General features: G+C 34.9%; 1 protein-coding gene across 1 annotated transcript in view; it reads right to left on the reverse strand.

The window, feature by feature from the left end:
• LOC142235975 (uncharacterized) overlaps nt 1-17,562 on the reverse strand; it is a 123,165-nt gene that overhangs the window by 105,198 nt on the left and 405 nt on the right. The window contains exon 2 of the mRNA XM_075307226.1: nt 4,396-5,277. Coding sequence (XP_075163341.1) covers nt 4,396-5,277 — 882 coding nt within the window. The remainder of the gene's footprint in view (nt 1-4,395; nt 5,278-17,562) is intronic.

Consider the following 17,562-nt stretch of genomic DNA (forward strand, 5'->3'; position numbering starts at 1 on the left):
CAATATTAAGAAAAACAAGTAAGGAAAGTCTAAAGTCGGGCGGTGCCGACTATATTATACCCTGCACCACTTTGTAGATCTAAATCTTCGATACCATATCACATCCGTCAAATGTGTTGGGGGCTATATATAAAGGTTTGTCCCAAATACATACATTAAAATATCACTCGATCTGGAAGAATTTGATAGACTTCTACAAAATCTATAGACTCAAAATTTAAGTCGGCTAATGCACTAGGGTGGAACACAATGTTAGTAAAAAATTATGGGAAACGTTTAAATCTGAAGCAATTTTAAGGAAACTTCGAAAAAGTTTATTTATGATTTATCGCTCGATATATATGTATTAGAAGTTTAGGAAAATTAGAGTCATTTTTACAACTTTTCGACTAAGCAGTGGCGATTTTACAAGGAAAATGTTGGTATTTTGACCATTTTTGTCGAAATCAGAAAAACATATATATGGAAGCTATATCTAAATCTGAACCGATTTCAACCAAATTTGGCACGCATAGCAACAATGCTAATTCTACTCCCTGTGCAAAATTTCAACTAAATCGGAGTTAAAAATTGGCCTCTGTGGTCATATGAATGTAAATCGGGCGAAAGCTATATATGGAAGATATATCTAAATCTGAACGGATTTCAAACAAATTTGGCACGCATAGCTACAATGCTAATTCTACTCCCTGTGCAAAATTTCAACTAAATCGGAGCAAAAAATTAGCCTCTGTGGTCATATGAGTGTAAATCGGGCGAAAGCTATATATGGGAGCTATATCTAAATCTGAACCGATTTCAACCAAATTTGGCTGGCATAGCTACAATGCAAATTCTACTCCCTGTGCAAAATTTCAACCAAATTGGTGTAAAACTCTGGCTTCTGGGACCGTATTAGTCCATAACGGGCGAAAGGTATATATGGGAGCTATATCTAAATCTGAACCGATTTCAATAAAATTCGGCACACTTGACTATAGTACTAATTGTTCTTCTTGTGCAAAATTTTAAGCAAATTAGGGTAAAACTCTGGCTTCTGGGGCCATATAAGTCCATATCGGGCGAAATATATATATGGGAGCTATATCTAAATCTGAACCGATTTCTTCCAAAATCAATAGGGATCTATTCTGAGCCAAAACACATACTTGTGCCAAATTTGAAGTCGATTGGACTAAAATTGCGACATAGACTTTGATTACAAAAATGTGTTCACGGACAGACGGACATCGCTAAATCGACTCAAGAGCCCACCCTGAGCATTTTTGCCAAAGACACCATGTCTATCTCGTCTCCTTCTGGGTGTTGCAAATAGAGGTCTGCATCGAATAACTTTTCACTACATGTATGCAATTCGCTGTCGAATATAGTACATACACTGTCTTTCTCTCAGAGCGCAAGTAGTGAATTGAAGAGAACACTTGCTTGTCAAATACCACCAAGTACTTATCCGAAACAATATGTGTTCCGAAAAAAAGGAGCAATAAAAATGTGAGTACTTGAGAAAAAGTACAACATGGATTCTCTTCACTTCACGTGGTACCACAAGTATTGCTCAGTTATGTGCGAAGCAAAACTTTCCATTTCTATTAATCATAGATATGTATGTATGTCACATATTTCATATATTTATGTATGACACACACTTACCTTAACGTTTGCCGTTCTTTATATCAATCCGAAAACATATATTATGGAGAGTAACTGTTTTCTTGTATTTCTGAAACTGCACGTGGTACATGGAGTACTCTACAGTGCTGCCGCTAGTGACAAATTGAGTGAAGTAGATTTTGGAAAAAAGTGGAGTAGATTGAATACAATTGAAGTAGCATACATTTTTGAAAACAAACAATAGAATTAATTTTATTATACCCTCCACCATAGGATGGGGGGTATATTAACTTTGTCATTCCGTTTGTAACACATCGAAATATTGCTCTAAGACCCCATAAAGTACATATATTCTGGGTCGTGGTGATATTCTGAGTCGACCTGAGCATGTCCGTCCGTCTGTTGAAAAACGCTAACTTCCGAACGAAAGAAGCTATCGACTTGAAACTTGGCACAAGTAGTTGTTATTGATGTAGGTCGGATGGTATTGCAAATGGGCTATATCGGTCCACTTTTACGTATAGCTCCCATATAAACGGACCCCCAAATTTGGCTTGCGGGGACTCTAAGAGAAGCAAATTTCATCCGATCCAGCTGAAATTTGGTACATGGCTTCAGCATATGATCTCTAACAACCATGCAAAAATTGGTCCACATCGGTCCATAATTATATATAGCCCCCATATTAACTGATCCCCCGATTTGGCTTGCGGAGCCTCTAAGAGAACCAACTATGCAAAAATTGGTCCACATCGGTTAATAATTCAATGATTAAAACCGCTATGTTCATCGTAATTAAAGGAATAGGAAAAACAATTAGGTAATATGGGGAAAAATTTAAAAATTTGAAGCAGAACAAAAAGTGAAGCAGATTTTTGAAAGAAGGAGTGACGAAGTAAATTTTGTGAAAATGAAGCAAAATACTTCGATTGAAGTAGTAGCGGCAGCACTGGTACTCTATGAAGTTTTGTCCTCGCAACATACTCGACGTAATCACTCTGAGTACACTTCAATAAGAGAGAAAGAGGAATATGTGTTTGTTGGTAGTAAAGACATCAGAGTAGCAACAAGAAGTTACTCGTGGCTTTTGGTGTTCATTAAAATGTGTACCAATTGTTTTGCGACTCTCTCAAATATATGTACTCATTTAGCAAGTACACGTGTACTCTGCATTTACAAATGGAATTGTGCAGACCTCTAGTTGTACTAACCTGTTCCACAGTGTGGAGCAGGGTATAAATATCTTTAAACTAATACAATTGTTTATTAAAAGAAAGTTTATTATCTTTGCATAATTTTTTATACCCTGCGCCACACTGTGGAACAGGGTATTATAAGTTAGTGCATATGTTTGTAACACCCAGAAGGAGATGAGATAGACACATGGTGTCTTTGGTAATAATGCTCAGGGTGGGTCCCTGAGTCGATATAACCATGTTCTTCTGTCCGTCCGTCCGTCTGTCTGTGAACACATTTTTGTGATCAAAGTCTAGGTCGCAATCTAAGTCCAATCGCCTTCAAATTTGACACATGTTCCTACTTTGGGTCAGAATAGAACCATATCGGTTCAGATTTTGATATAGCTCCCATATATATCTTTCGCCCGACATGGACTAATACGGTCCCAGAAGCCAGAGTTTTACCCCAATTTGGTTGAAATTTTGCACTAGGGATACAATGAGTAGTGTAGTCAAGTGTGCCAAATTTTATTGACATCGGTTCAGATTTAGATAGCTCCCATATATAGCTTTCGCCCGATTTACACTCATATGACCACAGTGGCCAATCGTTCACTCCGATTTAATTGAAATTTTGCACAGGAAGTAGAATTAGCATTGTAGCTATGCGTGCTAAATTTGTTTGAAATCGGTTCAGATTTAGATATAGCTCCCATATATATCGTTCGTCCGATTTACACTCATTTTCAGTCTATAGATTTTTTAGAAGTCTATCAAATTCTGTTCAGATCTCGTGATATTTAAATGTATGTATTTGGGACACACCTTTATATATATCTCCCAACATATTTGACGGATGTGATATGGTATCGAAAATTTAGATCTACAAAGTGGTGCAGGGTATAATATAGTCGGCCCCGCCCGACTTTAGACTTTCCTTACTTGTTTTTTTACTAAAATTGTGTTTCGTCCTATAATGTTAGATTTACATTTTAAGTACATACTCGTAGATTTTGTAGAAGTGTATACAATTTTGTCTACACGGTTTAGATTCATATTCAAACATATGTGAATATAAACCTTTATATAGCTCGAAACAAATTTAAAGGATTTGAGATGGTATCAATAATTTTTGTCCACAATGTGTTGAAGGGTATAATACAATGAGCCCCGTCCAACTTTGAACTATATTTACTTGTCTATAAATACATATACTGAAGACTGGTGGTATCTGCTCTTATTGTTATGGGTATTTATATGATTATTTTATTTATTAAACATAGGACCGACATTGCCTTAAATTTGAAATATATAGATCAATTTGCATCAAATGTGGAATTAAGATCTTTTTGCACACATAAATAAATACTATTATTTATATCGATCCATTTACGGTACCCCCCACAATAGAATTACAAATTAGTGGTATTAAAATGAGATTTAGTTATATTATCCGGAGTCGACTCCGGAGTCGGAGTCGAGGCTGATGAAAAATGCTGGAGTCGAGCAAAATTGGCTCGACTCCACAGCCCTGTATTTTACGTTTAACCTTCAAACGAAACCAAAAGTCTTTGAGATCAATAGAAAAAATTATATATATACTTACCCATAGATTGACACAGTAATGGCGAATAGTTAGTACCGCTAAAGGATGTAGTTGCCAAAATTGTATTACCCAAAGCCATTGATGTTAGACAACGAATGACACATTTACCTCTGAGATTGCTATGCTCCGGTCGTATAATATGCATGAGGATAGTTAAAATGATGAAGGGCGTCGATATGATACCAATAGCGAAGTGACCATCTTTATTTGGATTAAAAGCAACTGTTGTCGTATTAGACCATATCTGCTCATTTGTAGAATTACATGTCAAAGCTTTTAATGTCCAGCCATCATCGTGCATTCCTTGAAATGGCATTAGGCAATAATCTCGTTTGGTCAATAGTTGACCACTATCGGGTAACATGAGTATGCCATTTTCAGTTAAAAACCATTGACCGGAAATAGGTTGAAGCATTTCAGTATTTTCACAGACTATACTTTGTATCTTTATGAAATATACCTCAAAATTTGCCCTCAATACAACGGTCTTGTTGTTAAGTAAAATTGGAACTTTGGAATCATAACTAAAATCCCAATCCATTTTTTCACAATATCTGCTATTGGGTTTCAAATATTCATTGTCAGGATTACAGCAAAATTTCAAACAATTCCTCGTATCACATAAGCAACCCCGAATATGAGGCTCCTGTTCCAATCGTTGTCCATTGAAAATTTCCTCATAATCATAAACAGATACACGATTTGCCGGTATAATTATATTGTTTTCATAGAGGTATGAACCATTTAAGTATCGTTCAGCATAGGATAGATCAACTGTGTCTTCAAAATTACATTTGGAGAATTCCATGCCTTTGACTTGGGTAAATGTGAAAGCATATACAGCGTAGTTCCAAAACCTCCACAAATTCATTTTCGCTATAGCTATGGCCGCCAATAAATAATAAATATGAAAAACTAATAAATTAATTTATAGTCAAGAAATTAAAAACAAAAATTTAATGCTTTATTGTTTGCCATTTTATTGTTTAAATGCCACTGTCGGAAATAATATCATATTTTAGACTCAGTTTAGATTTGTTCCATTTGGCTACCATTGGCACGAATTATGGCCTTAAAACGGTCAACAAAACTATTACACGCTGCACAACTGTGGCTTTCACGTTTGCCACTCGAGGCAACAATAATCTACCAACATTTGGAGAAATTTTTAACAATACAAGTATATACGGCCGTAAGTTCGGCCAGGCCGAATCTTATGTACCCTCCACCATGGATTGCGTAGGAACTTCTACTAAAGGCTTGCCGATGGCAAGGTATCGTAAAACTTTTTAACACTGTCTTCTAAATTGTAAGTTAGTCCACAAGGGGTATATATTAAACAAAAAAAAAAGGCCGATACGTATATAATTCAGTTTGACAAAATTTTCTATAGAAATAAAATTTTGAAAAAATTTTCTATAGAAATAAAAACTTGACAAAATTTTCTATAGAAATAAAATGTTGACAAAATTCTCTGTGGAAGTAAAATGTTGACAAAATTTTCTATAGCAATAAAATTTTGACAAAATTTTCTATAGAAATAAAATGTTGACAAAATTTTCTATAGAAATAAAATGTTGACAAAATGTTCTATAGAAATAAAATGTTGACAAAATTGTCTATAGAAATAAAATGTTGACAAAATTTTCTGTGGAAGTAAAATGTTGACAAAATTTTCTACAGAAATAAATTTTTTACAAAATTTTCTATAGAAATAAAATTTTGACAAAATTTTCTATGGAAATAAAATGTTGACAAACATTGCTATAGAAATAAACTTTTTACAAAACTTTCTATAGAAATGAAATTTTGACAAAACTTTCTATAGTAATAAAATTTTACAATTTTTACATGGCTGTTAGAGGCCATATACTAACGAAATGTACCAAATTTCAACCGCATCGGATGACTTTTGCTCCTCCAAGAGGCTCCGGAGGTCAAATCTGGGGATCGGTTTATATGGGAGCTATATATAATTATCGACCGATATGGACCAATTTTTGCATGGTTGTTAGAGACCATATACTAACACCACGTACTAAATTTCAATTGGATCGGATGAATTTTGCTCATCCAAGAGGCTCCAGAGTTCAAATCTGGGCATCGGTTTATATGGGAGCTATATGTAATTATGGACCGATATGGACCAATTTTTGCATGCTTGTTAGAGACCGTATACTAACATCAGGTACCCAATTTCAAACGGATCGGATGAATTTTGCCCCTCCAAGAGGCTCCGGAGGTCAAATCTGGGGATCGGTTTATATGGGAGCTATATATAATTATGGACCGATATGGACCAGTTTTTGCATGGTTGTTAGAGACCATATACTAACACTACGTACCACATTTCAATCGGGTAGGATGAAGTTTGCTCCTCCAAGAGGCTCCGGAGGTCAAATCTGGGGATCGGTTTATATGGGAGCTATATATATTTATGGACCGATATGGACCAATTTTTGCATGGTTGTTAGAGACCGTATACTAACATCAGGTACCAAATTTCAACCGGATCGGATGAATTTTGCCCCTCCAAGAGGCTCCGGAGGTCAAATCTGGGGATCGGTTTATATAGGGGCTATATATAATTATGGACCGATATGGACCAATTTTTGCATGGTTGTTAGAGACCGTATACTTAGACCACGTACCAAATTTCAACCGGATCGGATAAATTTTGCTGCTCCGGAAGGCTCCGCAAGCCAACTTTGGGGATCGGTTTATATGGGGGCTATACGTAAACGTGGGCCGATATGGCCCATTTTCAATACCATCCGACCTACATCAATAACAACTACTTGTGCCAAGTTTCAAGTCGATAGCTAGTTTCGTTCGGAAGTTAGCGTGATTTCCACAGACGGACGGACAGCCGGACAGACGGACGGACATGCTTAGATCGACCAGCGTTACCGTTGGAAATTTTCAAAAAGTGGCACAAAAAGTGGCAAACGTCGAAAAAAGGGGCACAATTATTTTTGAAAAGTGGCACAAAAAGTGGCACATTCTTTTTATTAACTTATACAAAAAAAAACTTAAGAAATAAATACTGCTATGAGGTCAAGTTAAAATATATTTTGCGAATTCATACAAATTGGTGAACAAATCCTATTTAAAATTATTTTTTAAGCGTCTATAAAATAATCAGGCCTTTCAATTATATCTTTAAATTTATTTACGATATCAAAATAATTTATATCATCATTGGTTTTTAAGTAATGCGGTACCCCCTTTTCTTCAGTTTTTTGTCATTTATGTCAATTTATTGTAAAATTTGTCCACAACTTTCGGATTGTGATGTCGTTTTGTGACCTATCTATATTGTTTTAATGTTTTTAATATACAAAGAATTTTTATAGTCGATATCTGCTAAATCACGTTTTTACAAACTTTCTTACAAAATTTATGTATATTTGTAATAAAATATTTTTGTTAAATATAATTAATAAACAATTTAAGGTAAGCACTATGTTCGATTTTCGAGTTGAAATTTTCGCGGTTACTTTACTAAACCAGTTCAATATAAAGCAGATAAAATAACTCAATAACTCAATCATTTATAATTTTGATTATTTCAGGAAAAGTAATTGCGAAAATAAAGTGATTTTCAACTCGAAAACCGAACATAGTACTCACGTTTAGGAGGATTCGCTTTGGAATGTTTTGTTAACTGTATTCATACTTTTGATAATATAAACTAAAAATTTAAGATAAATCTTTGGTATTTGAAAGTGCATTTTGGATCTTTAACATATACTTTCTCCAATTTCTTAGGACACTTTTCTTCCAATTTTTCTCTAATGAGGTCATGCTTCAATACTGTCCACTGCTCCAGCATTCATTTTGAGGAATATAGTAGAATTGGAACAATCTGTCTCAAAGGCGGTCGTAATACAAACCTTAAACATTTTCATATTCATCCTGATATTTCATGCCACAATAAATTTGGCATATTCAAAGTACGGTTTACCAAATAAGTTGAATCGTAACTGTTCTCGTAATAAGAACTAATGAGCGAAGGCTGTTGATGCACAATATTAAATTTTCTTAATAACACATCTATGGTGATAACTACCCATAATATTTAAACTTTTGAAAAAGTGGCACGAATTATTGGAAAAGTGGCACAAAATCGTAAAAAGTATCACATTTAGTGGCACAAACAAAAAGTGGCGCAAAAGTGGCACCGCCCAAGAAAAGTGGCAAATTTGCCACTAAAGTGGCACAACGGTAACGCTGAGATCGACTCAGAATTTCACCACGACCCAGAATATATATACTTTATGGGGTCTTAGAGCAATATTTCGATGTGTTACAAACGGAATGACAAAGTTAATATACCCCCATCCTATGGTGGAGGGTATAAAAATCTTATTGTGTCAAAATTTTATTTCTATAGAAAATTTTGTTACAATTTTATTTCTCTAGAAAATTTGGTTAAAATTTTATTTCTATAAAAAATTTGGTCAAAATTTTATTACTATAGAAAATTTGGTCAAAATTTTATTTCTATAAAAAATTTGGTCAAAATTTTATTTCTCTAGAAAATTTGGTTAAAGTTTTATTTCTATAAAAAATTTGGTCAACATTTTATTACTATAGAAAATTTGGTTAAAATTTTATTTCTATTAAAAATTTGGTCAAAATTTTATTTCTATGGAAAATTTTGTTAAAATTTTATTTCTATAGAAAATTTTGTCAAAATTTTATTTCCATTGAAAATTTTGTCAAAATTTTATGTCTATAAAAAATTTTTGTCAAAATTTTATTTCTAGAGAAAATTTTGTTTAAAGTTTATTTCTATAAAAACATTTTCAACATTTTATTTATTTTCATTTATTTAAGCAATTCAAAGCCTTTGAAAGACCGATTTAGCGAATTACAATGAACTACTCTAACGTATATTACAATACTATATGAAAATATAAAGTATCAACTAATCAAAAACCACAATCTTATATGCAATTGAACTACCAATCTTAATTTTAGTTCTATAAAAAAAATTTCTTAAAATTTAATTTCTATAGAACATTTTGTGAAAATTTTATTTCTATAGAAAATTTTATCAAAATGTAATTTCTATACAATATTTTGTCATAATTTAATTTCTATACAATATTTTGTCATAATTTAATTTCTATAGAAAATTTTGCCATATTTTTTTTTATAGATAATTTTGTCAAAATTTTATTTCTATAGAAAAGTTTGTCAAAATTTAAATCTTTTATAGAAAATCTGATTAAAATCTCATTTCTTTAGAAAATTTTGTCAACATTTTATGTTCATAAAAAATTTTGTCAAAATTTTATTTTTATAAAAAACTTTGTCAACATTTTATTTCTATAGGAAATTTTGTCAAAATTTTATTAATACAGAATATTTTGTTAGCATTTTATTAATATAGAAAATGTTGTCAAATTTTATTGTTATAGAAAATTTTATTAAAATTTTATTTCTATAGGAAATTTTATCAACATTTTATTTCTATAGGAAATTTTGTCAAAATGTTATTCTGTAGAAAATCATGTTAAATTTCTACACCCTCAAAAAAAAATCGCTTCTGTAACAAATACCCCACTTCAAGTATATATATTTTCAGGATTGGTCCAAACAAAATATTGTTTGTATTGTTCAAACATATTATGTTTCACATACACTGGTAGAAAAAAATTTAATGAAATTTTCTTTGTGTGGATGTATTTTTAAGGCGTCAATTGAGTACTTCCATTATTTTACTTCCAGCATACTCTCTAGGTCTCTCTTTCTAAAATCATATATGTTTATAGGCTAAATTAATCTAAGCATATTATATTTACAAACATTTTATGTCCCAAACAAAATAGGTTCTAACATACTAACATATGTTTATGTCACAAACATGTTATGCTAGTTTATGAACATTATATGCTTGCACTTAAAAATTTTGTGTTAAAAAATTTGAGTTCCAAACATATAATTTTTACATCCAAACATGTGAAAAATAGTCTTTTTCGTCCATGTATTGCTATAGAAAATTTTGGCAAAATTGTGTCTGTATAAACTATTTTTATACCCACCACCATAGAATGGTGACGGGGGTATAATAAGTTTGTCATTCCGTTTGTAACGCATCGAAATATCGATTTCCGACTATATAAAGTATATATATTCTTGATCAGGGAGAAATTCTAAGACGATATAACGATGTCCGTCTGTCCGTCTGTCTGTCTGTCTGTCTGTCTGTCTGTCTGTCTGTCTGTTGTAATCACGCTACAGTCTTCAATAATGAAGCAATCGTGCTGAAATTTTGCACAAACTCGTCTTTTGTCTGCAGGCAGGTCAAGTTCGAAGATGGGCTGTATCGGTCCAGGTTTTGATATAGTCCCCATATAAACCGACCTCCCGATTTGGGGTCTTGGGCTTATAGAAACCGTAGTTTTTATCAAATTTGCCTGAAATTTGAAATCTGGAGGTATTTTGTGACCGTAAAGGTGTGCCAAAAATGGTGAGTATCGGTCCACGTTTTGGCATAGCCCCCATATAGACCGATCTCCCGATTTTACTTCTTGGGCTTATAGAAACCGCAGTTTTTATTCAATTTACCTGAAATTGGAAATCTAGAGGTATTGTCGGACCACAAATACGTGTGCCGAAAATTGTGAGTATTGGTCCATATTTTGGTATAGCCCCCATATAGACCCATCTCCCGATTTTACTTCTTTGGCTTATAGAAATCGCAGTTTTTATTCAATTTACCGGAAATTGGAAATCTAGAGGTATTGTAGGACCACAAATACGTGTGCCAAAAATTGTGAGTATCGGTCCATATTTTGGTATAGCCCCCATATAGACCGATCTCCCGATTTTACTTCTTGGGCTTATAGAAACCGCAGTTTTTATTCAATTTACCTGAAAATGGAAATCTAGAGGTATTGTAGGACCACAAATACGTGTGCCAAAAATTGTGAGTATCGGTCCATATTTTGGTATAGCCCCCATAAAGACCCATCTCCCGATTTTACTTCTTTGGCTTATAGAAATCGCAGTTTTTATTCAATTTACCGGAAATTGGAAATCTAGAGGTATTGTAGGACCACAAATACGTGTGCCAAAAATTGTGAGTATCGGTCCATGTTTTGGTATGTTCCCCATATAAAACGACCTCCCGATTTGGGGTCTTGGGCTTATAGAAACCTTATTTTTTATCCAATTTGTCTGAAATTGGAAATCTAGAGGTATTTTAGGACCATAAAGAAGTGTGCCGAAAATGGTGAGGATCGGTCCATATTTTGGTATAGCCCCCATATAGACCGATTTTCCGATTTTACTTCTTGGGCTTCTAGAATCCGAAGTTTTTATCCTATTTGCCTGAAATTGTAAATATTCTGGTATTTTAGGCTCACAAAAACTTGTATCGGATTAGGTTTTTAAAGGTCCATTTGGTAATGCCTCCATATAGACCGACTTCACTTCTTGAGGGTGTAGAAGGCGCACTGATTATGAAAATTGCTTGAAACTCAATGTAAAATTTCCAGATTTTACTTCTACAGATTTAAGATTTCAAATCAAGACGTTATTTTATAATTTTCTTGCACACTTAAAGAGATGTTAATGGTTCCTCTAAAACTCAAACAAAAATGGTTCTTATAAATCCAGAATCTGATATAGTCCTCATGGATGAAATCTTTAAATTTATCTTCGGGAAGTGTCCTCAAGTCCTCAAGCCCTCCTGAAATTTCAAAGGAAACCCTAATATTTGGTTCATGGTGGTGGGTATTTAAGATTCGGCCCGGCCGAACTTACTGCTGTATATACTTGTTTCAATTATTTTTATACCCACCACCATAGAATGGTGACGGGGGTATAAAAAGTTTGTCATTCCGTTTATAACACATCGAAATATCGATTTCCGACTATATAAAGTATATATATTCTTGATCAGGGAGAAATTCTAAGACGATATAACGATGTCCGTCTGTCTGGCTGTCTGTCTGTTGTAATCACGCTACAGTCTTCAATAATGAAGCAATCGTGCTGAAATTGTGCACAAACTCGTCTTTTGTCTGCAGGCAGGTCAAGTTCGAAGATGGGCTATATCGGTCCAGGTTTTGATATAGTCCCCATATAAACCGACCTCCCGATTTGGGGTCTTGGGCTTATAGAAATCGTAGTTTTTATCCAATTTGCCTGAAATTTTAAATCTAGAGGTACTTTATGACCATAAAGAGGTGTGCCAAAAATGGTGTGTATCGGTTCATGGTTTGGTATAGCCCCCATATAGACCGATCTCCCGATTTTACTTCTTGGGCTTATAGAAATCGCAGTTTTTATTCAATTTACCTGAAATTGGAAATCTAGAGGTATTGTAGGACCACAAATACGTGTGCCAAAAATTGTGAGTATCGGTCCATATTTTGGTATAGCCCCCATATAGACCGATCTCCCGATTTTACTTCTTGGTCTTATAGAAACCGCAGTTTTTATCCAATTTACCTGAAATTGGATATCGAAGGTACTTTAGAACCGTAAAGAGGTGTGCCAAAAATGGTGAGCATCGGTCCATGTTTTGGTATTGTCCCATATAGACCGATCTCTCGATTTTACTTCTTGGGCTTATAGAAACCGCAGTTTTTATTCAATTTACCTGAAATTGGAAATCTAGAGGTATTGTAGGACCACAAATACGTGTGCCAAAAATTGTGAGTATCGGTCCATATTTTGGTATAGCCCCCATATAGACCGATCTCCCGATTTTACTTCTTGGGCTTATAGAAACCGCAGTTTTTATTCAATTTACCTGAAAATGGAAATCAAGAGGTATTGTAGGACCACAAATACGTGTGCCAAAAATTGTGAGTATCGGTCCATATTTTGGTATAGCCCCCATATAGACCGATCTCCCGATTTTACTTCTTGGTCTTATAGAAACCGCAGTTTTTATCCAATTTACCTGAAATTGGATATCGAGAGGTACTTTAGAACCGTAAAGAGGTGTGCCAAAAATGGTGAGCATCGGTCCATGTTTTGGTATTGTCCCATATAGACCGATCTCTCGATTTTACATCTTGGGCTTATAGAAACCGCAGTTTTTATTCAATTTACCTGAAATTGGAAATCTAGAGGTATTGTAGGACCACAAATACGTGTGCCAAAAATTGTGAGTATCGATCTATGTTTTGGTATGGTCCCCATATAAAACGACCGCCCGATTTGGGGTCTTGGGCTTATAGTATCCAAAGTTTTTATCCAATTTGCCTGAAATTGGAAATCTAGAGGTATTTTAGGACCATAAAGAAGTGTGCCGAAAACGGTGAGTATCGATCCATATTTAGTATAGCTCCCATAAGAACGATCTCCCGATTTAACTCCTTGGGTTTCTAGAAACCGTAGTTTTTATCTAATTTGCCTGAAATTGTAAATATTCTGGTATTTTAGGCTCACAAAAACGTGTATCGGATTAAGTTTTTATCGGTCCATCTGGTAATGCCTCCATATAGACCGACTTCACTTCTTGAGGGTGTAGAAGGCGCACTGATCATGCAAATTGCTTGAAACTCAATGTAAAATTTCCAGATTTTACTTCTCGGGTGCAAATCTACAGATTTAAGATTTCAAATGCAGACGTTATTTTGTAATTTTCTTGCACACTTACAAGAGATGTTAATGATTCCTCTAAAGCTCAAACAAAAATGGTTCTTATAAATCCAGAATCTGATATAGTCCTCATAGGTGAAATTTTTAAATTTATCTTCGGGAAGTGTCCTCAGGTTCATGGTGATGGGTATTTAAGATTCGGCCCGGCCGAACTTACTGCTGTATATACTTGTTCTTCTTCATATGGGACCGTTTTGACGCGATTTCGACCTACAAACGCTCCAATAATGCCATATAGTAGTCAATGTTGATGGTTTTTCCCTTCTCAAGATAATCGATAAAAATTATTCCATGCGCATCCCAAAAAACAGAGGCCATTACTTTGCCACGCTTCGGAGACGGTTCACCGGTCGCTGTCCACTCAGCCAACTTTCGATTGGACTCAGGAGTGTAGTGATGGAGCCATATTTCATCCATTGTCACATGTCGACGGAAAAACTTACACCCGAGTTTTTCCGTCGACATGTGACAATGGATGAAATATACAAGTTAACAGCTTCCAACACGGCTCAGAATCATCAACACGTTGTTGTTTTTGGTCAAATGCGAGCTCGCGCGGCACCCCTTTTTCACAGAGCTTCCGCATATCCAAATATTGATGAATGATATGACCAAAACGTTCCTTTGATATCTTTAAGGCCTCTGCTATCTCGATCAACTTCATTTTACGGTCATTCAAAATCATTTTGTGGATTTTTTGATGTTTTCGTCGGTGCCCACCTCTTTCGTGGGTCTACTGCGTTCACCGTCCTCTGTGCTCATTTCACCACGCTTGAATTTTGCATACCAATCAATTATTGCTGATTTCCCTGAGGCAGAGTCCGGAAACTCATTATCAAGCCAAGTTTTTGCTTCCACCGTATTTTTCCCCTTCAGAAAACAGTATTTTATCAAAACACGAAATTCCTTTTTATACCCTCCATCATAGGATGGGGGTATATTAACTTTGTCATTCCGTTTGTAACACATCGAAATATTGCTCTAAGACCCCATAAAGTATATATATTCTGGGTCGTGGTGAATTCTGAGTCGATCTAAGCATGTCCGTCCGTCCGTCCGTCCGTCTGTTGAAATCACGCTAACTTCCGAACGAAACAAGCTATCGACTTGAAACTTGGCACAAGTAGTTGTTATCGATGTAGGTCGGATGGTATTGAAAATGGGCCATATCGGTCCACTTTTACGTATAGCCTCCATATAAAGGGACCCTCAGATTTGGCTTGTGGAGCCTCTAACAGAAGCATATTTCATCCGATCCGGCTGAAATTTGGTATATGGAGTTAGTATATGGTCTCTAACAACCATGCAAAAATTGGTCCACATCGGTCCATAATTATATATAGCCCCTATATAAACCGATCCCCAGATTTGGCTTGTGGAGCCTCTAAGAGAAGCATATTTCATCCGATCCGGCTGAAATTTGGTACATGGTGTTGGTAGATGGTCTCTAACAATCATGCAAAAATTGGTCCACATCGGTCCATAATTATATATAGCCCCCATATAAACCGATCCCCAGATTTGGCTTGTGGAGCCTCTAAGAGAAGCATATTTCATCCGATCCGGCTGAAATTTGGTACATGGTGTTGGTAGATGGTCTCTAACAATCGTGCAAAAATTGGTCCACATCGGTCCATAATTATATATAGCCCCCATATAAACCGATCCCCAGATTTGGCTTGTGGAGCCTCTAAGAGAAGCATATTTCATCCGATCCGGCTGAAATTTGGTACATGGTGTTGGTAGATGGTCTCTAACAATCATGCAAAAATTGGTGCACATCGGTCCATAATTATATATAGCCCCCATATAAACCGATCCCCAGATTTGGCTTGCGGAGCCTCAAAGAGAAGCAAATTTCATCCGATCCGGCTGAAATTTGGTACATGATGTTGGTATATGGTCTCTTATAACCATGCAAAAATTGGTCCACATCGGTCCATAATTATATATGGACCCCACATAAACCGATCTCCAGATTTGGCTTGCGAAGCCCCAAAGAGAAGCAAATTGCATCCGATCCGGCTGAAATTTGGTACTTGGTATTGTTATATGGTCCCTAATAACCATGCAAAAATTGGTCCACATCGGTTCATAATTATATATAGCCCCCATATAAGCCGATCCCCAGATTTGGCTTGCGAAGTCTCCAAGAGAATCAAATTTCACCCAATCCGGTTGTAATTTTGAACATGGTGTTAGTATATGATCTTTAACAACCGTGCCAGAATTGGTCTATATCGGTCCATAATTATATATAGCCCCCATATAAAACGTTCTCCAGATTTGACCTCCGGAGCCTCTTGGAGGAGCAAAATTCATCCGATCCGGTTCAAATTAGGAACGTGGTGTTAGTATATGGTCGCTAACAACCATACAACAATTGGTCCAATCACTCAAAAATTGGTCAATATCGGTTCATAACCATGGTTGCCACTAGAGCCAAAATTAATCTACCAAAATTTTATTTATATAGAAAATTTTGTCAAAATTTTATTTCTATAGAAAATTTTGTCAAAATTTTATTTCTAGAGAAAATTTTGTTCAGATTTTATTCGGTTCATAATCATGGTTGCCACTCGAGCCAAAAATAATCTACCAAGATTTTATGTCTATAGAATATTTTGTCAAAAGTCTATATCTATAGAAAATTTTGTTAAAATTTTATTTCTGTAGAAATTTTTATCAAAATTTTCTTTCTATAGAAAATTTTGTCAAAATTTTTATTTCTATAGAAAATTTTATTTCTATAGAAAATTTTGTTAAAATTTTATTTCTGTAGAAAATTTTGTCAAAATTTTATGTCTACTTTGTCAAACTGAATTATATACGTATTGGATCGATCTTTTTTGATTTAATATATACCACGTATGGACTTACATACAATTTAGAAGATGGTGTTAGGAGGTTTTAAGATACCTTGCCATCGGCAAGCGTTACCGCAACTTAAGTAATTCGATTGTGGATGGCAGATGAAGTTTTTACGCAATCCATGATGGAGGGTACATAAGCTTCGGCCTGGCCGAACTTACGGCCGTATATACTTGTTTTCCATTTTTTTTTCACAATAACAAAAGTTGCTTCACAAAAGACGCTCTATCTCACAAACTAATTGACTTACAGACGTCAAATTTTGACACGAATTTTTGAATTTGAAGGTTGGTACTATATAAAAATAATATGCATTTAATATTAGCGACGCCATCTATGTGTCAAACCGGGGACTTATCAGCCAACCTGTTAATTACTTTTTATTTGCATTTTAATTCTATGTCAATACTTGTCGTATACGCGTTTGGTTCAAGTATTAAACTAATCTGGTAAATGGTTCGATCTCCTCAGTAGCTAATTTCCTATCTTACTACAATTTATAATCTTTGGTCATAACTACCATACAGTTCTTGGCTGTGATCATTTTATTTGAGGGCAATATCGACAAAAATTTTTGTTCTATTTCATCATCTTTCAGTTCATAAATATACACAATTTCCATGAAATAAACATTTCATGGGCTCGGTGCGAAAAACCACAGATTCT

Source organism: Haematobia irritans, chromosome 4 (genome assembly GCF_050003625.1).
Source record: "Haematobia irritans isolate KBUSLIRL chromosome 4, ASM5000362v1, whole genome shotgun sequence".
NCBI classification, from domain to species: domain Eukaryota; kingdom Metazoa; phylum Arthropoda; class Insecta; order Diptera; family Muscidae; genus Haematobia; species Haematobia irritans.